This window comes from Polistes dominula, unplaced genomic scaffold (assembly GCF_049000335.1).
Source record: "Polistes dominula isolate Pdom_NZ unplaced genomic scaffold, Pdom_raw_medaka contig_79, whole genome shotgun sequence".
NCBI lineage: Eukaryota > Metazoa > Arthropoda > Insecta > Hymenoptera > Vespidae > Polistes > Polistes dominula.
The window spans coordinates 3,927,197-3,949,140 of record NW_028300916.1 but is presented as its reverse complement, the minus strand read 5'-3'; the positions used below and the strand labels follow the sequence as shown (position 1 = coordinate 3,949,140).

Sequence of the window (21,944 nt, the reverse complement as noted above, 5' to 3'; positions counted from 1 at the left end):
ACATGCTTTTAACACGTAATAAAAAAGAGAGTGCATTTATTAATTGCATTATTAATCAAATGAATTTAACCGATGAGACAAGAAAACCTATCCTGAACTAATAATAAAACATACAATAAAACATAGAATAAAATATACAATTTTCATGAGTAACTCCTAAAAAGGAATTACTCATGTGCTCGTCAATAATTTATTTAAATAATTACAACCAGTAACTCGTGCCGATTTGGACCTTTCATCCTCGGCATGATTGAGCACTGGAGGGACTTTAAATAAAAACTCACGGTTTAAGAAGTTCTGCGATGGCTCCAAAACACTCCTACTTCGCAGCAAGTATTGTAATCTGACGATGGAAGACGATACTCGATTTGCCATCGAAGAAGGTCTATCGAAGATCCATCCAAAATCCATCGAAGATCCATCGAAGAATTCATTCAACATCTTTGAAAGGAAGAGAATCCATGGTTATATCTGTAAAATAAAATAGAACAAAACGATAAGTTATCTGGAATATTATCAAAAATCATATAAAATAAAATTGAATAAAATGTAAATACTAATAAATACTTACAATGCATTCCAAAGAGATGCAGCTCTATTGCACCATGGTGATGCACCTCGCGTGAATCTAAAAACGCGGTATAAACGAAAATAAGAAACTATAGATGAGTTTCTTATCGCGAATCCGAAATTTTATTATACGACGAACAACACTGACTCTAATTCGCGTTTGATTTTAACTTATTACTCGCCCGATCACTGATTCTAAACTGCACTAATTCAAAGACTGCATTGCTCGCAGTCAAATGCAAGAACAAAAATTTCACTCCCGGTCACTTCACATGGGCCATTCGTGCACGATTGCAATCTGAAACTGAAATAAAAAACAATACTATTAATATCATTACTATTACAGAAAATCATTAAAATTTTTAAGGAATTATTTAATAAAAAAATATACTCACTTTAAATCTTTATTGATGAAGGCACAATGGGTCTCCTATCCTTAGGATAATGATGACAATGCCCAAATAATGACTATAAAACTGCATTAAATGCAATTAATTCAATTAACACTAGATTTATGGACCGAGCAAATGTGATTCATTTCAAACTTTTTTGTTACATATATATAAAATAGAAATATTTTAATTAATTGTAATTTCATAAAATTTAAATTTAATTAATTTTAAAGTAGAATATTTTTTTAAAATACATGTAAATTTTTAATGCTGTAATGAAATATACATAAATATTAATTCCTTTCCTCTACCTACTTTTTCATTTAAACAATTTTTGTAAATTTTTAAAAAATAGTGAACAAATCTAGTGTTAAACGAATTTCTAAATAAATTTACTTAATAAAATGTGAATACCATTCCAACGATGATCTGAAACACAAATAAAAATAAAATTATATAAATCATTGTTATATAAAAATTACTATAGTTATTGAGAAAATGTTTAATATAAAAATTGACTTACGTTTTTTCTTTATTGATGAATGCACGATGGGTCTCCTACCCTTAGGATGACGATGAGCACATGTTTAAACCGAATAAAAGAAACTTGCGAGTTTCTTAACCGAGCAAACGAAACTTTAATATACGACGATCAACACTGAATCTACTTGTCGACTTTTTTATTTTTTATTTTAACACGATGCAACACACGAGAACCTCATTGCCTACGCGCTCGATTGCAATGATTTTCTGAAACAAAAAAAGAAAAAGAACAATTAATATCATTGTTGTAATAAAAATCAATTGAAATTATCATAGAAATGTTTGATAGTAAAATATACTTACATTTAGTCTTCGTTGATGACTGCAGGATGGGTATCCTACCCTTAGGATGACGATGTATAAAATAAAATTAAATAAAAAGTCTGAAAAGCTGAAACATACTAAAGACTATATTACAATATTTCCTGTAAATCATTTCTGAAGGCAGGGCACACATTAAAACCATTGAATATTTTTGATAGAATGGTATTCAAGTTATTAAATATTTGTAAAATTGATCAATGTATGCAACTATTTGCTTGCAATATTACATACCAAGTATGTAGTGTTAGTATAAATATTAATTAAAAATCTTTAAAGTTGTCTAAATAAAACAGTAATTGTATCAGCGAACTCAATAAAGAGTAACATAAAAAATAAACCTGTTTTTATACCATTCTATGCAATAAAAGCTTTTTAAACTATTAAAATCAAAACGATAACGTTAGAAATAAAATTATTAAATAATTTAATACGATTTATTTTCGTAGATGTTGTCTCGTTGAAAGATAAAAGACGAATACAAGGTACGTTACTATGTAACCTTGGTAGAGGAGACTTTCGGAGTGTCGAACGCTCGGCTATTATACCTATGTTATCGGCTGTTTACGTTTTGTCCTCGATTCGAGAAATACCTAAAAATATAAATACAAATTTATAATAGCCTGTATGTCGAGTGTATTGTTTTCTTATTCTTCCTCTCACTCTCTCACTCCTTCTCTCTCACTCTTTATGTAGTATTTCTAAATGCTTATATGCTTATATTTAAAAAAAAAATAATTCTCACCTCGCCGTATTTGGAGAAGATAAAAAAAGTTGCCACAAGGTTAAAATATTAGTGAATTCGTGTTATAAATCTTCCCATGTTAAGAAAACTAAAAGAAAGTAAAATATGAAAACACATATAAAAATTATGCATGTAGTATGCATTTGATATATAACATTCGTTATATATCATTTAATATATAACAGGAAGGTGTACATTAAAATAATAATTGAAACAATTACCTGAAATTAACGGGATAACAAAATCTGCTGCAACAAGTATACAGATGACAGAATAAAAAAATTCGAAAGATTCGCCATATTGATGTGCATAAAACAGGCGCGTTAGACTGGCGCGAAAATACTGCATGCGCGAAAATGATGCGCAGTAGATCTCCTTTCCACCTATAATAAAATAAAATTTCGAATGATTAAAAACACGATATAAAAGCATACAAATTGTCAAAATATACTCAAAAAATCAAAATTGATCCTTAAATCCTTTATATATTATAATAGGAAGGTGTAAACCTTACAAAATATCTTTTAATTACCTGATTTTAACGAGACGATGACACTCCGATGTGTTCTCCACGAATGACGCCATGAAACTGAAGAATTCGGACGAAAGCTTGGCCGTGATTGGCTAATTCATTTTTTTGATCATGAAAAGGGTCATCACGGCTTCTTACACGGACAGAATCTGACCTTCCTCATGACCACGCTGGTCAAACTACATATGATAATTTATTTATTAAATAAATTAAAAATCATTTCTATTTTTCTAATAAATGTACACAATACTTATAAATATTCTAAAAATAATGAATAGAATAAAGACAATGTAGACATTAAGAGATCTTTGTCGTTTTTCACAAAAAAACAAAATCGTATAGAAGACAATTGTCGATAGAAAAATGTCTAATATGAAAGAATAAATTCCCAAAATTTGTATTGGTAAAGAATCCTTACAATTTAAATTCTTTCAGAGATGCATAAGATGTAAATTGTTTCAAAAATATTTACAATAACGTTTATACACGATTCACACGAAGATTATTTCATATGATTTTCTATGCTATAAGATACTACATTCTCTTTATTCTATTCATTATTTTTAGAATAATTACGAATAACGTGTACATTTTATTTGTAATCGAAAAAAGTAACATAAATTTATAACATATCAAAATTGTTTTCTATTTAATGTATGTTAAAACATATGAAATGTTTAAACCAATGTATATGCATAGAAACAATCTGCAATGTAATTAGAGAATATTAGAATGATAAAATAATTGTTAAATAATTAATATAAGTGCATTTTGTTATCTAATAACTTATTACATATGATCTATGTACCTTTCCCTTCAAGATTCACCTTTTAACTCATGCATTATTTTCTGTGAAAATGCTTTTATTCAATGTTGGTTATGTTATTTTCCAAATGTTGTCCATGTATGCAACACAAAACACATTCAAAATAAAGAGAAATTTAGATTATAACTCTCTAATTTTTATACTATTTTCACTATAAACAATACTTTACACACTTTACTTGTAAATATTATAAAAATAATGAATAGAATAAAAAAAGAATGCATAATGAAAACATTATCTCATTGCACACGAGAAAACAACCATATAGAAGAGAAGCTTTGTCAAAGCAATTTGTAAAACATTTGACAATCTATCGCTTGCCACCCGTATAAAAATAAATCTCTACTATAAAGGTGTATTTTTACATTATCGATACAAATAATAGGGACTTTTTTACTGTTGGCAAGCGATAGATTGTCAATTGTTTTACAAATTTCTTTGACAAGGTTTCTTCTCTACATGATTGTTTCGTCGTGTGCAATGAGATAATGTTTACATTATGCATTCTTTTTATTGTATTCATTATTTTTATAATGATTACAAGTTACATGTGCATTTAATAAAAATAGTAATTACATGAAGAGAGTTATAATGTTAATCTCTGTTTAATTGGAATGTTTTATTTTGTTACATACATGGGCAACATTTGGAAAATAACATAACCAACATTGAATAAAAGCATTTTCACAGAGGATAATGTCTCAGTTAAAAAGTGAATCTTGAAGGGAAAGGTACATAGATCATATGTAATAAGTTATTAGATAACAAAATGCACTTATATTAATTATTTAACAATTATTTTATCATTCTAATGAACGGCTCAGTCTATAAATAAATTTCGAAGAGGAAGGAACTCCGAAAATATATTTCACACTTTTAAACAATAATTAATATTTCTATCGATTAATTAATAATTAATATAATATTCTTATACTCTGTACTTATATTACAGGACAATTAAACACTCGAAGTCATCACTGCGCAGGAACAATAAAATAATTACGTTAAAATAGATAAAATAATAAAATCTGTACGTTATAATATTAAATTTTCATTATTAGAATTATTATTATCGTTACAGAAATAATCCACATAAGAAAAATCATAAACAACTTTCTAATTAATGTTTTGTTTTAGAGAACAATGGGTCAGTCTGCAAGTGAATTTCGAAGAGGAAGGTACTCCAATAATATATCTCGTACTTTTAAACAATAATTAATACTTCTATCGATTAATTAATAATTAATATAATATTCTTATACACTGTACTTATATTACAGGACAATTAAACACTCGAAGTCATCACTGCGCAGGAACAATAAATTAATCACATTAGAATAAAAATAATGTTTAAATCCGAACGTTATAATCTTGAATTGTCATTATTAGAATTATTATTACCGTTGCAGAAATAATCAACATAAGAAAAATCATAAACAACTTTCTAATTAATGTTTTGTTTTAGAGAACAATGGGTCAGTCTGTAAGTGAATTTCGAAGAGGAAGGTACTCCAATAATATATCTCGTACTTTTAAACAATAATTAATACTTCTATCGATTAATTAACAATTAATATAATATTCTTATACACTCTACTTATATTACAGCATAATTAAACACTCGAAAACATCACTGCGCATGAGCAATAAAATAATTACATTAGAATGAATAAAATAATAAAATTTGAACGTTATAATATTAAATTTTCATTATTAGAATTATTATTATCGTTACAGAAATAATCCACATAAGAAAAATCATAAACAACTTTCTAATTAATGTTTTGTTTTAGAGAACAATGGGTCAGTCTGCAAGTGAATTTCGAAGAGGAAGGTACTCCAATAATATATCTCGTACTTTTAAACAATAATTAATACTTCTATCGATTAATTAATAATTAATATAATATTCTTATACACTGTACTTATATTACAGGACAATTAAACACTCGAAGTCATCACTGCGCAGGAACAATAAAATAATTACGTTAGAATAGATAAAATAATAAAATCTGTACGTTATAATATTGAATTTTCTTTATTAGAATTTTAATTACCGTTGCACACATGATCAACATATATGAAGTCATATAAACAACTTTCTAATCAAAGTTTTGTTTTAGAGAACATTGGGTCAGTCTATAAGTGAATTTCGAAGAGGAAGGTACTCCAATAATTTATCTCGTACTTTTAAACAATAATCGACACTTCTATCGATTAATTACCAATTATTTTAATACTCTAATACACTCTACTTATATTACAGCATAATTAAACACTCGAAGTCATCACTGCGCATGAGCAATAAAATAATTACATTAGAATGAATAAAATAATAAAATTTGAATGTTATAATATTAAATTTTCATTATTAGAATTATTATTATCGTTACAGAAATAATCCACATAAGAAAAATCATAAACAACTTTCTAATTAATGTTTTGTTTTAGAGAACAATGGGTCAGTCTGCAAGTGAATTTCGAAGAGGAAGGTACTCCAATAATATATCTCGTACTTTTAAACAATAATTAATACTTCTATCGATTAATTAACAATTAATATAATATTCTTATACACTGTACTTATATTACAGGACAATTAAACACTAGAAGTCATCACTGCGCAGGAACAATAAAATAATTACGTTAGAATAGATAAAATAATAAAATCTGTACGTTATAATATTGAATTTTCTTTATTAGAATTTTAATTACCGTTGCAGAAATAATCAACATAAGAAAAATCATAAACAACTTTCTAATCAATGTTTTGTTTTAGAGAACAACTGCTTAGTCTATTAGTGCATTTCGAAGAAGAAGGTACTCCAATAATTTATCTCGTACTTTTAAACAATAATCGACACTTCTATCGATTAATTAACAATTAATATAATATTCTTATACACTGTACTTATATTACAGGACAATTAAACACTCGAAGTCATCACTGCGCATGAACAATAAAATAATTACATTAGAATAGATAAAATAATAAAATCTGTACGTTATAATATTGAATTTTCTTTATTAGAATTTGAATTACCGTTGCAGAAATAATCAACATAAGAAAAATCATAAACAACTTTCTAATTAATGTTTTGTTTTAGAGAACAATGGGTCAGTCTGCAAGTGAATTTCGAAGAGGAAGGTACTCCAATAATATATCTCGTACTTTTAAACAATAATTAATACTTCTATCGATTAATTAATAATTAATATAATATTCTTATACACTGTACTTATATTACAGGACAATTAAACACTCGAAGTCATCACTGCGCATGAACAATAAATTAATCACATTAGAATAAAAATAATGTTTAAATCCGAACGTTATAATCTTGAATTGTCATTATTAGAATTATTATTACCGTTGCAGAAATAATCAACATAAGAAAAATCATAAACAACTTTCTAATTAATGTTTTGTTTTAGAGAACAATGGGTCAGTCTGTAAGTGAATTTCGAAGAGGAAGGTACTCCAATAATATATCTCGTACTTTTAAACAATAATTAATACTTCTATCGATTAATTAACAATTAATATAATATTTTTATACACTGTACTTATATTACAGGACAATTAAACACTCGAAGTCATCACTGCGCAGGAACAATAAAATAATTACGTTAGAATAGATAAAATAATAAAATCTGTACGTTATAATATTGAATTTTCTTTATTAGAATTTTAATTACCGTTGCACACATGATCAACATATATGAAGTCATATAAACAACTTTCTAATCAAAGTTTTGTTTTAGAGAACATTGGGTCAGTCTATAAGTGAATTTCGAAGAGGAAGGTACTCCAATAATTTATCTCGTACTTTTAAACAATAATCGACACTTCTATCGATTAATTACCAATTATTTTAATACTCTAATACACTCTACTTATATTACAGCATAATTAAACACTCGAAGTCATCACTGCGCATGAGCAATAAAATAATTACATTAGAATGAATAAAATAATAAAATTTGAATGTTATAATATTAAATTTTCATTATTAGAATTATTATTATCGTTACAGAAATAATCCACATAAGAAAAATCATAAACAACTTTCTAATTAATGTTTTGTTTTAGAGAACAATGGGTCAGTCTGCAAGTGAATTTCGAAGAGGAAGGTACTCCAATAATATATCTCGTACTTTTAAACAATAATTAATACTTCTATCGATTAATTAACAATTAATATAATATTCTTATACACTGTACTTATATTACAGGACAATTAAACACTAGAAGTCATCACTGCGCAGGAACAATAAAATAATTACGTTAGAATAGATAAAATAATAAAATCTGTACGTTATAATATTGAATTTTCTTTATTAGAATTTTAATTACCGTTGCAGAAATAATCAACATAAGAAAAATCATAAACAACTTTCTAATCAATGTTTTGTTTTAGAGAACAACTGCTTAGTCTATTAGTGCATTTCGAAGAAGAAGGTACTCCAATAATTTATCTCGTACTTTTAAACAATAATCGACACTTCTATCGATTAATTAACAATTAATATAATATTCTTATACACTGTACTTATATTACAGGACAATTAAACACTCGAAGTCATCACTGCGCATGAACAATAAAATAATTACATTAGAATAGATAAAATAATAAAATCTGTACGTTATAATATTGAATTTTCTTTATTAGAATTTGAATTACCGTTGCAGAAATAATCAACATAAGAAAAATCATAAACAACTTTCTAATTAATGTTTTGTTTTAGAGAACAATGGGTCAGTCTGCAAGTGAATTTCGAAGAGGAAGGTACTCCAATAATATATCTCGTACTTTTAAACAATAATTAATACTTCTATCGATTAATTAATAATTAATATAATATTCTTATACACTGTACTTATATTACAGGACAATTAAACACTCGAAGTCATCACTGCGCATGAACAATAAATTAATCACATTAGAATAAAAATAATGTTTAAATCCGAACGTTATAATCTTGAATTGTCATTATTAGAATTATTATTACCGTTGCAGAAATAATCAACATAAGAAAAATCATAAACAACTTTCTAATTAATGTTTTGTTTTAGAGAACAATGGGTCAGTCTGTAAGTGAATTTCGAAGAGGAAGGTACTCCAATAATATATCTCGTACTTTTAAACAATAATTAATACTTCTATCGATTAATTAACAATTAATATAATATTTTTATACACTGTACTTATATTACAGGACAATTAAACACTCGAAGTCATCACTGCGCAGGAACAATAAAATAATTACGTTAGAATAGATAAAATAATAAAATCTGTACGTTATAATATTGAATTTTCTTTATTAGAATTTTAATTACCGTTGCACACATGATCAACATATATGAAGTCATATAAACAACTTTCTAATCAATGTTTTGTTTTAGAGAACAACAGCTCAGTCTATTAGTGCATTTCGAAGAGGAAGGTACTCCGAAAATATATTCCGTACTTTTAAATAATAATCGATACTTCTATCGATTGTTTAACAATTATTTCATTATTCTAATACACGCTAATTGTATTTCAGATTATTTCAACGCATATACATTGGTTTAAACGTTACATACACATTAACGTACTTTGAATAGAAAATCATTTTATTTTGAATTTATTTTTTCAGTTTATCAGATGGTTTTCTTCAACTTGATTGCGTTCCTGGACTGGAAGGTAATATAAAATACTCCAATTAATTACATTGCAAATAAAATTGTATTAATATTCATTAAAATTTCTGTTTCAGAAGCGGTTTAATGGGTAGCGGGTAAATTTTTTGTTCGTAAAGGGTGGTACCATTTACAATAAAGAATTTACTTCAGGGATGCGACCCTGCCCACGCGAGCCATGATTCTATCTTACTCCCAAGGATAGAATCATGTTCATTTAACTTTTAAGCTGGAACTACCGTCCTTTTTTTTTCTTTTTTTTCTTTTTTGGCTTTTTGATATGCATTGATAGATATGCATTTAGCATGGGAAACTGAAGCTTCATTGTAAGGGAAGGCATCTTCCGCTAATTGTTAGACGGACCCAAGGATTCATTTCTGTAAGTTCGCAATAGTATACGGTGTTGGACTGAACATTTAGTGTAGGTTTCTCCTAAATTTAGAGTCAGTGGACTAGTCCAATCGGGGGGAAACCACTTAAAAAAAAATCGTGAAAAGTTCCGCTTTAAAAGTTACACCCATCCCCCCTTTTTTCCTATCCCTTTTATTGTTTAACTCTTTTTTATCCCTTTGTTTTCTGTTGCAGATTGGACTATGGTAAGGAAACGACCACAGGTGGACCAGAGGAGGACCATAAAGGCACCAGAAGTGGACTTGGTAATATAGGATAGTATAAAATAATTATTTGTATAAATAAAATGAAAATGTGTATCGTTATATAATTCTCCTTTTAGCATCGAACGTGTTTGATAATTATTTTTAATGTATTTTCTTTATTTATAGATTCCATGGTACAACTTATAATTGTATACTCTTTTTAATTATTATACTTTATTTTATGTAGATTGAAAATTATGTATATAAATGTATATAGATTGTATTTCTATAAGTTGAAGTTATTCTAGGGTGTGTTAGTTTTAAGTATCATCGATGATTTTATTGAATTTCTTTTCAGATTACACTCCTTGTCTTTCATTTTGTATTTTTTAATATTGAAATTTTTCTCTGGTATTTTCGATAATAATTTTAACGATTTTTTGAATGGTACTCTTATGGTGGGGCCTAAGAGTTAGATTCATTCCTTTGAATTATATTCGGATGTGAGCATCTTTAGGATGCACATCCCTCCTGGGTCTTCAGAAGCGGTTACCTCCTCGTGGTTAGACCTGGGCAATGGTATTTTACTTTCCATGTAATGTTTAACATATTTTGATATGTTTTACATTCCATTGCAAGTAAAATCCAGCCAAAGACCGCTTACCATAAACATTATAATTGTAATTAATTTCTGTAATTTTCCAATGAACATATTTTTATTCCTTTCCTTGGCCCTTTCTATCCATTTCATCTCCAGAAACTAATTATCTTATAATGTTTTTTAATAACTTTTATAATGTTACAGGCATTACACCGATAAAACAAGAAATCTTTTATTGTAATATTTATTTTATTTAATTTCAGGATAAAATTATTTTTGTTATAATGCATATTTTATTTTTTAAAGCAGGTTTCTACTATCTCACAATTTAACATATATTAAATAGAAAACAATTTTGATATGTTATAAATTTGTGTTTCTTTTTTCGATTACAAATAAAATGTACACATTATTCATAATTATTCTAAAAATAATGAATAAGATAAAGAGAATGTAGTATCTTATAGCATAGAAAAGCATGTGGAATAATCTTCGTGTGTGAATCGTGTATAAACGTTATTATGAATATTTTTAAAACAATTATGCATCTCTGAAAGTATTTCAATTGTGAGGATTCTTTATCGATACAGATTTTGGGAATTTATTCTTTCATATGCTACATTTCATATTAGACATTTTTCTATCGACAATTCTCTTCTATACGATTGTATTCTTTTATGCAAAACGACAAAGATCTCTTAATGTCTACATTGTCTTTATTCTATTCATTATTTTTAGAATATTTATAAGTATTGTGTACATTTATTAGAAAAATAGAAATGATTTTTAATTTATTTAATAAATAAATTATCATATGTAGTTTGACCAGCGTGGTCATGAAGAAGGTCAGATTCTGTCCGTGTAAGAAGCTGTGATGACCCTTTTCATGTTCACAAAAATGAATTAGCCAATCACAGCCAAGCTTTCGTTCGAATTCTTCAGTTTCATGGCGTCATTCGTGGAGAACACATCGGAGTGTCATCGTCCCGTTAAGATCAGGTAATTAATAGATATTTTGTAAGGTTTACACCTTCCTATTATAATATATAAAGGATATAAGGATCAATTTTGATTTTTTGAGTATATTTTGACAATTTTCATGCTTCTATATCGTATTTTTAATCATTAAAAATTTTTCTTTATTATAGGTGGAAAGAAGATATACTGCGCATCATTTTCGCGCATGCAGTATTTTCGCGCCAGTCTTACGCGCCTGCTTTATGCACTGCAATATGGCGAATCTTTCGAATTTTTTAATCTGTGATCTGTATACTTGTTGCAGCGGATTTTGTTATCCCGTTAATTTCAGGTAATTGTTTCAATTAATATTTTAATGTACACCTTCCTGTTATATAATAAATGATATATAACGAATGTTATATATCAAATGCATACTACATGCATAATTTTTATACGTGAGTTTTTTCATATTTTACTTTTTTTTTTTAGCTTTCTGAGCATGGGGAGAGTTGCAACACGAATTCACTAACCTTTTAATCTTGTGGCAACTTTTTTTATCTTCTCCATATATGGCGAGGTGAGCATTATTTTTGTTAAGTATAAGCATATAAGCATATAGAAATACTACAGAAAGAGTGAGAGAGAAGGAGTGTGTGAGAGAGAGGAAGAATAAGAAAACAATACACTCGACATATAAGCTATTATATAAATGTGTATTTATATTTGTAGGTATTTCTCGAATCGAAGACAAAACGTAAACAGCCGATAACATAGGTATAATAGCCGAGCGTTCGACATTCTCAAGATCTCCTCTACCAAGGTTACGTAGTAATGTAGCTCGTATTCGTCTTCTATCCTTCGACGAGACAACATAAACGAAAATGAAGCGTATTAAATTATTTAATAATTTTATTTCTAACGTTATCGTTTTGATTTTAATAGTTTAAAAAGCTTTTCACATTGCATAGAATGGTATAAAAACTGGTTTATTTTTTATGTTACTCTTTATTGAGTTCGCTGATACAATTACTGTTTTATTTAGACAACTTTAAAGATTTTTAATTAATATTTATACTAACATTGCATACTTGATATGTAATATTGCAAGCAAATAGTTGCATACATTGATCAATTTCACATATATTTAATAACTTGAATACCATTCTATCAAAAATATTCAATGGTTTTAATGTGTGCCCTGCCTTCAGAAATGATTTACAGGAAATTTTGTAATATAGTCTTTAGTATGTTTCAGCTTTTCAGACTTTTTATTTAATTTTATTTTATACATCGTCATCCTAAGGGTAGGATACCCATCCTGCAGTCATCAACGAAGACTAAATGTAAGTATATTTTACTATCAAACATTTCTATGATAATTTCAATTGATTTTTATTACAACAATGATATTAATTGTTTTTTTCTTTTTTTGTTTCAGAAAATCATTGCAATCGAGCGCGTAGGCAATGAGGTTCTCGTGTGTTGCATCGTGTTAAAATAAAATATAAAAAAGTCGACAAGTAGATTCAGCGTTGATCGTCGTATATTAAAGTTTCGTTTGCTCGGTTAAGAAACTCGCAAGTTTCTTTTATTAAGTTTAAACGTGTGCTCATCGTCATCCTAAGGGTAGGAGACCCATCGTGCATTCATCAATAAAGAAAAAACGTAAGTCAATTTTTATATTAAACATTTTCTCAATAACTATAGTAATTTTTATATAACAATGATTTATATAATTTTGTTTTTATTTGTGTTTCAGATCATCGTTGGAATGGTATTCACATTTTATTAATTAAATTTATTTAGAAATTCGTTTAACACTAGATTTGTTCACTATTGTTTTGTTCACTATTTTTTAAAAATTTACAAACATTGTTTAAATGAAAAAGTGGATAGAGGAGAGGAATTAATGTTTATGTATATTTCATTACAGCATTAAAAATTACCATGTATTTTAAAAAAATATTCTACTTTAAGATTAATTAAATTTAAATTTTATGAAATTACAATTAATTAAAATATTTCTATTTTATATATATGTAACAAAAAAGTTTGAAATGAATCAAATTTTCTCAGTTCATAAATCTAGTGTTAATTGAATTAATTGCATGTAATGCAGTTTTATAGTCATTATTTGTGCATTGTCATCGTCATCCTAAGGATGGGAGTCCCATTGTGCATTCATCAATAAAGATTTAAAGTGAGTATATTTTTGTATTAAATAATTCCTCAAAAATTTTTATGATTTTCTGTAATAGTAATGATATTAATAGTATTGTTTTTTATTTCAGTTTCAGATTGCAATCGTGCACGAATGGCCCATGTGAAGTGACCGGGAGTGAAATTTTTGTTCTTGCATTTGACTGCGAGCAATGCAGTCTTTGAATTAGTGCAGTTTAGAATCAGTGATCGGGCGAGTAATAAGTTAAAATCAAACGCGAATTAGAGTCAGTGTTGTTCGTCGTATAATAAAATTTCGGATTCGCGATAAGAAACTCATCTATAGTTTCTTATTTTCGTTTATACCGCGTTTTTAGATTCACGCGAGGTGCATCACCATGGTGCAATAGAGCTGCATCTCTTTGGAATGCATTGTAAGTATTTATTAGTATTTACATTTTATTCAATTTTATTTTATATGATTTTTGATAATATTCCAGATAACTTATCGTTTTGTTCTATTTTATTTTACAGATATAACCATGGATTCTCTTCCTTTCAAAGATGTTGAATGAATTCTTCGATGGATCTTCGATGGATTTTGGATGGATCTTCGATAGATTTTGGATGGATCTTCGATAGACCTTCTTCGATGGCAAATCGAGTATCGTCTTCCATCGTCAGATTACAATACTTGCTGCGAAGTAGGAGTGTTTTGGAGCCATCGCAGAACTTCTTAAACCGTGAGTTTTTATTTAAAGTCCCTCCAGTGCTCAATCATGCCGAGGATGAAAGGTCCAAATCGGCACGAGTTACTGGTTGTAATTATTTAAATAAATTATTGACGAGCACATGAGTAATTCCTTTTTAGGAGTTACTCATGAAAATTGTATATTTTATTCTATGTTTTATTGTATGTTTTATTATTAGTTCAGGATAGGTTTTCTTGTCTCATCGGTTAAATTCATTTGATTAATAATGCATTTAATAAATGCACTCTCTTTTTTATTACGTGTTAAAAGCATGTAATAAATGTCTTACATGCATTGCTTCGTACATAGTTTATGTAATCGAAATTAATTTTGATATATCAATACTTTGATATTTTAAATAAATGAGCAAGAAGACAAACTCACTCGCGACGGATAGACTTTGGCAGTTAAGTGGCGGCTCAAAGCCCAGTTCTTTCATTAGAACAGCCAACTTAATGAAAGGAGTCGTCCGAGGTTTGCAAAAAATATACATCATCATTGTAGAGTCTTTTAATACATCCTTACCTCGAAACTATAATTGTTTCATATGGGGTAACTTTTTTTTTCATTCGCTTGTTTAAGTCATTATTCACCAAATGACTTGTAGAGTCCTTAGCCCGTTTAGATGAATTTTTATTAAAATCTTTTGATATATTTATATATGTGTTAATCATATTTTTTAGATCAGGACTTTCAGCTTCTAATATACTAATCTCCCGTTTCTCCCCCCCATACTTTCTGCGTTCTCATCTATGCGTGTGCCCAGGTGTTACACGTATGGGTGAGAAACAGTAAGCGTGGGTTTAGTTTTAGTTTTTTCCCCTATTGGCGGCTGTTATTGTGCTAGTGATTGCACGATGTACTTTACACCTGTGTGTGCGTATTAGGTAGTGTGTATTGTACATCGTTTCGCGATATTTTTTATTCATTTAATACATCATTAAATACCTAAAGCATTACTTCTACATATCTATCTTCATTCTTATATTTATATTAAATATTTCTAATTTTTTTGATAATCGTTTACATAGTAGAGTTACTGCATTTATTTGTAGAAACTTTGATATACTTGTATATTACTAGTATGCATATAAATATACTAGTGTATACTTGTATTTTTGCTTTAGTTTTTTATGCAATAATCATTAGCCTTGGCAGTCGATTACAGCAAAACGTACGTATACCCATTAGCATATAAGTTTAGAAAACGTGGTTGAACTAGGGTGTCGGAGGTGTCCCGGGGCATGCTCTCTAGTTTAGGCTTTTGCACCCTGGTGGTATGTGTGAGAACCGTGGAGTGAGTGGGTGGGTATGTATGGTTTTTCTTAAAATGGGTAAAAATATGGGTAATAGGCAGGCAGGTAGCATACTTCTCTGAATGAATGTGAAAACTTTAATTTTAAGTAGGTAGGATCCAGGGCCAAAGGCATTAGACTTCTTGCTTCCACTCCGGAGTGGAAATTCCGCCTCCTGGTTTATACAGAATTGTTACAAAATTTGATCATCTCATTCTATATTATGCTTGATTTGTTAATTTATTTTGTGACTATTCTGTGATCTTTATTATGTATCATGATTCAAAGGTATTTGCAACCATTTGAAGGATTCATTTCTACTTCGATTTTATCTCGAGCGAGATAGAATCGAATCAAATTCGCAAATTCTTTGATGCATTTGATACTTAGTTTTAAGTATTTCAGGATTAGCACTACGCACTATCGTGATTTCATCTTACAGCTACAAATGTTTGATATAATTAAATATAACATATTAATGAAATGAAAGTATTGCAAGAAAATGCATTACATTTATTGCACCTTTTATTTCAATTCGATTTTATTACTAGACGTTAAAAGTGCGAAGTGTTATTAGGTCATCGAGGGAAATTATTATCTGCTTGGACATTCGATTAAATGTTCTCGTTTATGATCAATAAACTCTATGTTCATTGATGGTCCACGAGCTAGAAAAGTGAACGCGAAATGTAAATTAATTTTGTAATAATTGAGAATTAGAATCATAATAAAATACAAGTTCATTTGCAAAATTAGTATGAAATATCTTATCTTGCTCGCACGTAGGAAATGTCCAAATGCAGTTTTCATGGAATGAAGAAAGAAGAGGCTTAATGCCGAAGAGGCCCCCACTTAATTGTGGCTCAAGAGGGCAACTACTGAGGCTATTGAGTTATTTTCAAAGGTTCAACAACAAGTTCGAACCTTTAGAAAATGGCTCTCTAGTCATATTTTATATTTTATTGTTTTACTTTTTTGCTCGTCATTAATTTCTAGTTATAATTGGAGATGATGGACCATTCCATCTCCTTTGGACACCATGTCCGTGTCTAATTGTCAAAAAGATTCATATGTGTTTAGTTATAGTTCGAGTCAAAATATTTAAATTCCCTTATTGTTACATTTTGAAGCCTAATTATCGTTTTTTGAATATCAAAGTAATTTCTCTTTTTTTTGTCCCTAAGATTTTTAACTGTGATCGTATTTTATTAAATTTGCAATTTTTTCTTTTCTATATAATGCAGTTTAAAAGTATTAATCATAATAATTAATACATATTATTTTCTCTAGTAACTTAATATTTGTACTTTTACTTTTTTATTTTTATTATTTTTTGTAAATGTAAAATTACGCGTTTAAATTTAATTTCATTGCAACGGTAAATAGATATTTGATAAAAGTAAATAGAGAATTCAATTTGAAAAGTGCATCTGCGAATTGGACGATTTATATGTCAGGCTATTGCATAAGTTGATTGTATGATTAATATAGTTTTCTTTTTGTTTCAGGTGATCTTCGTTGGACTTAACAACAAACCTTTTTGATTTTCCTCCATTTGATATATGTATAATGGCATTTCTGAAGGCACACACACACAAAAACATTAAATATAATTGTAAATTTATTAACATATCTGTTTTAGATTTAAAAGATTTGAGGAGAATTTTAGGAAAATCATTACGTAATTACGATGAGTAAAAGAAACAAAGAAAAAGGAGAGAAAATTATTTGAGTAGTTGCAAAGGAAGATAGTAAGGTAACGTAACGCGAAAATAAAAAATTTGCATAAATAATAATATCGGATAATAATAAGTAACTAGTGTAGTTAATTTAGGTGAATGAGATTTATACAGCTTACTTGGAATATTTTCCTATTTTCGAAATGATCAATTCGTTAGATTGATGAATCCTGTCGTTGTCCATTCTTCCTTCTGCTTTCCTTTCATTGTCATCGAGAAACCTTGTTATGATTCTTCTTTTCTTTAATTTTCTTTAAACTACATGCCTAAATATACAAAAAAAAAGAAAAAAAAATAGAAAAGAAGGACAATAAAGATAGAAATCGTTTAAATTTTTTATTTTTTCATACGCAAAGGGCTATCGGAATGAATTAAAAAAGAGATGGTACGTTTTTATTATTATACACAATACTACCATATAATTATGAAAAGTCGGTGAACACGACGTTAAACACGTCGGGCTTCTTTGGATGCGTTGCCCTTTTACTTTGTGTGTTTTTTTTTGTATCTTTCTTCTTTACTTTGTATCAGTTTCTTTTTTTTTGTATTTTTTCATTTGATATTTATATAACAGATTGAATTTTTACACGATCATGTTACCAATTCGACAATCAAAAGTATCGCGTATCTCAAAGTATTTGATTATACTTTGAATTGAATATATTACATGGATTTTTTGTTTCTTGAAAAATGGAAGGTATTCTAATAAGTCCGTCAATTCGTAATAGGTGTATTAGCTACATCACTTATTCACAATTTCTCTCACTCTAACATTCTTAAACATTTTTATACGCACGATACACGTACGATACATTCACGTAATACATTCTCACATCCAACATTAAAAAACGAGTGGGCCATTTTAATCATCGTTGCATACTCGTTCCTCTAACATCCTAAATTCTCTTATCATCCGTGAAAAAACACACAGTCGCCGTATATACACATATTGTAATATATATATATATATATATTAACATTTTATATATAATAATAATAAATTCGCGTCGATCGTGTCAAAATATGATTAAGATTCTTATCGACCTATCACACCTTTTTATCTATGGTTTACACATACGTTAATACGAGATATATATATATGTATATTATGTATATGTATATATATACATATGTACAAGTCGTTTAGCATGCAAACGATATCATCGTTTGAACGTATTCGAAGAGCTAAAGTTATTTTCCAGGCTTTAATTACCGATCCGTAGATTTTTGCGGTAGCAGAGCTTTTTCTTGACGAATCTCGTGCGTTAAACACATTTTTATTATACATACGTCTAGTCTGCTTCGTGAAAATATTTCTTCCTAAGAAAAATGAAAAAAGTTCTCGATTTAATGAGGATTTTTCACTTTAATTAAAATATCTTGAAAAAGTTGCGCGAAGTTTTATCCGTTTATTTCTTTTCTTTGACTTTTTGTCGACGTCGTTCGAGCCAAATGCAAACATATGAGCGAACGAACGAATGAACGAACGTTTTTTCCTTAAATTTTGATTTTGACACAAGATTAAAATGAAAGAACTTTTCAAAAAAATCTGTTCGATTTGATAGAATCTCGTTAACGAATCATTAATTCGTCAATATAAGCTCAAATCCATAGTATATGTATAAAATAAAACGCGAGATCACGATCGATTTGAATTATGAAATTTTAACGAAAATTTCGAATGACTTTTTCATTTTTTGTCCGTCCCTTCTCAAAATGAATTTAGTATCGTTTTGAAAATTTAAAAATGCGTCCTATGTTTTATCCATTCTTTCTTTGTTTCGTTTGAAAATTGATGACATTCGTTCGGTAACTTTGAACCCATTTTTTTCTTTTGTTCCTCGTCAATATCAGTAATCCTACGTGTTTATTGTGCATTTTTACGATATTATTACGACGCGCCTAAGTTTAAATTTCGAATGGAAAAGCTTGGCTGGTAATATCGGTGTCCTTCGAACTCGGGTGTCAAAATGTATATGTGTTTTTTTTTTTTTTTTTTTTTTTTTTAAGAATCCGAACGTCGAGAGAGAGTCCAGAAATCGGACGTACAGATCGGATTATTTTATAATTGCGTAACGTAGCTAAAGCTATTAAAATTTTTTTTTTAGGCCATCGTTCTTACAGCGATACCTCTTAAAACGGTATAATAATTCACGAATCGGTCAGACTATAAACTTTGTCCGTGCTTCGTCGATAATCGTATTCGACGTTGCGAATAATAATTTATTAAGCTTTGGCAGTGATCGCTTCGAATTTGGTCCGACTGCAACGACGTACGTTTTTATTTTTTTTTACTTATTTTGTTATTACATATATAATATATATTTTACTATATTTTATTTTCGATCGTCCCCTTTACGACGTTTCAACATTCTCGAACGTTTCGATAAAGCGACACTCGAAAAGATCCGAGTTGCTTTTCCTTTTTTCATTTTAAAAACGATAAGTTACTCTGTACAACAAACAATGTAAAATTAATAAATAATCTTGTTCATTTTCCTATATGAATATCAATCAATAGATTTAATGATCGGTTCGCCTTATCGAACGTTATCGAAAAATAAAAAGTAAATCATGGATTTTTTCAATCGATATGTGTTTGACTTTTATATTCTCGAACGTCTTTCCCTTTTTTTCTTGTATATTTTTATCCTCCTTATCAACGACTGGACACAGGTATTCGTCGCGTTTTTTATTTTTTTAATTCGAGTTTAGACATTTACCATTTTAATTGACTTCTTCGTCGTGTAATTTTATTACACGTTCGATGAAAAGAAAAGAAAATAACATTCAACATTTCTATAATAAAGGAAAAGAAAAAAAATAAATCGTTTGATGACGAATATCTGTATCATTATCGGCGATAAAGGATTTCGGGAACGCGTTACTATTGACGTAACGTCAGCAGCGGCAAAAATAGCGGCGCAAGTTGCAACGCAAATTGCAGCGGCAGTTGCAGCGGCAGTTATCAACAGCAGGTTCGATTAATCCTCCAAAGGAATAATAATTCGTTCTTCCTTAGTTTCGGCGCATATTTATTCGGCGGATATCGTTAGATCGTACGGTTCCGCCGACTATGTGTGCTATAAACACGTCTCCTTCTGGTCGATCACGTTGATCACGACGGAGGCCTGAGTTGGCAGCTCATTCTGGACGGGCACACCTGTAGGTACCTCTTCTAGTATCGGTCAAAGGGTCGTGGTCCTCGAAACCGCTGCAGAGGGTGGCGGTGGTGGCGGGGGTGGCGGAGAGATTACCACATCTGGCTCACCCCCTAGATCACAATCGAATCTCCAGAGAATGCTCTCAGGGTGGTCACCTCCTGTTTCAAATTAGTATTACCTTCTTTTTTATTTTGTTTCTTTATTTTCTTCAATTCCTAGTTTCACTATTGATCGTGGTTCATTTTTGTGGTAAAGGGGAAAAAGAAAGATATGATGTTGCACAGAAAGATAGAGAAAAAGAAAGAAAGAGAGAGAAAGAAAGAGAGAGAAAGAAAGAGAGAGAAAGAAAGAGAGAGAGAGAGAGAGAGAGAATTGCAATTACTGAGAAACGAGTCTTCGTCATCGACATCGAACGCATCTAACCTTGACCCAAGACGATGCCTGAAGAACCCCGTCTCGATTTCAATGGGGCTGCCTGGTGCTTGTGCGTGTGACTGTGACTGTGACTGTGGCTGTGATTGTGTGAATGAGAGTGGCAGTGTGTGTGACGAGTGTGCGTAGGTGTGACTTTGCACGCTGGCTGTGGTGGCTGCTGTTGCGGCTGCTGTTGTTGTTGCAATTGCTGCTGCTGCTGAGGATGAGGATGAGGATGAGGCCTGTGCTAGGTGTTCCCTCCACGGGCCGCCCCCACTTGATCGAAGCTCAATGATTTCTTCATCTCCGTCATCGGCAATGCACCACCCTCCTGCTGATAAATTAACGAATAACACGTGTCAGCTATATATAAACATATCTCGGAGTATCTCAATATATATATTATTTTTATTATTTTATAGTATCGTTCATTTTTAAACATTTAATTCGTATTCGACTTTTGTATTGATTATCGATTTCATTATTTTCCTTTCCTTTTTTTTTTATGTTCCCTTTCTTCTTTCATTAAAATTTCAATCGCAAAATGTTCAATTTTACCCCCCGTAAATTCTCCTAGCAGTTTCGATTAAATTCACCGATGAGGCTAAATCGAGACGCCGTTCCTAACTTCCCCCGATTGTGATTAAA

The 21,944-nt window shown here is 29.4% G+C and overlaps 1 protein-coding gene across 11 annotated transcripts in view; it reads right to left on the bottom strand.

The window, feature by feature from the left end:
- Positions 1 to 18,040: 18,040 nt before the first annotated feature.
- Positions 18,041 to 21,944, bottom strand: part of LOC107074463 (glutamate receptor ionotropic, kainate 2) — an 84,763-nt gene continuing 80,859 nt past the window's right edge. For 6 of the 11 annotated variants that reach the window (XM_015335922.2, XM_015335925.2, XM_015335923.2 and 3 more), the window contains 2 exons: positions 21,265 to 21,630; positions 18,041 to 21,040 (listed from right to left, as the gene is read on the bottom strand). In XM_015335922.2, the coding sequence (XP_015191408.1) occupies positions 20,907 to 21,040; positions 21,265 to 21,630 (500 nt within the window). In that variant the 3' untranslated portion in view covers positions 18,041 to 20,906. Of the gene's footprint in view, positions 21,041 to 21,264; positions 21,631 to 21,944 lie in introns of those variants that run through there. The other 5 variants (XM_015335929.2, XM_015335931.2, XM_015335930.2 and 2 more) reach the window with 3 other exon arrangements.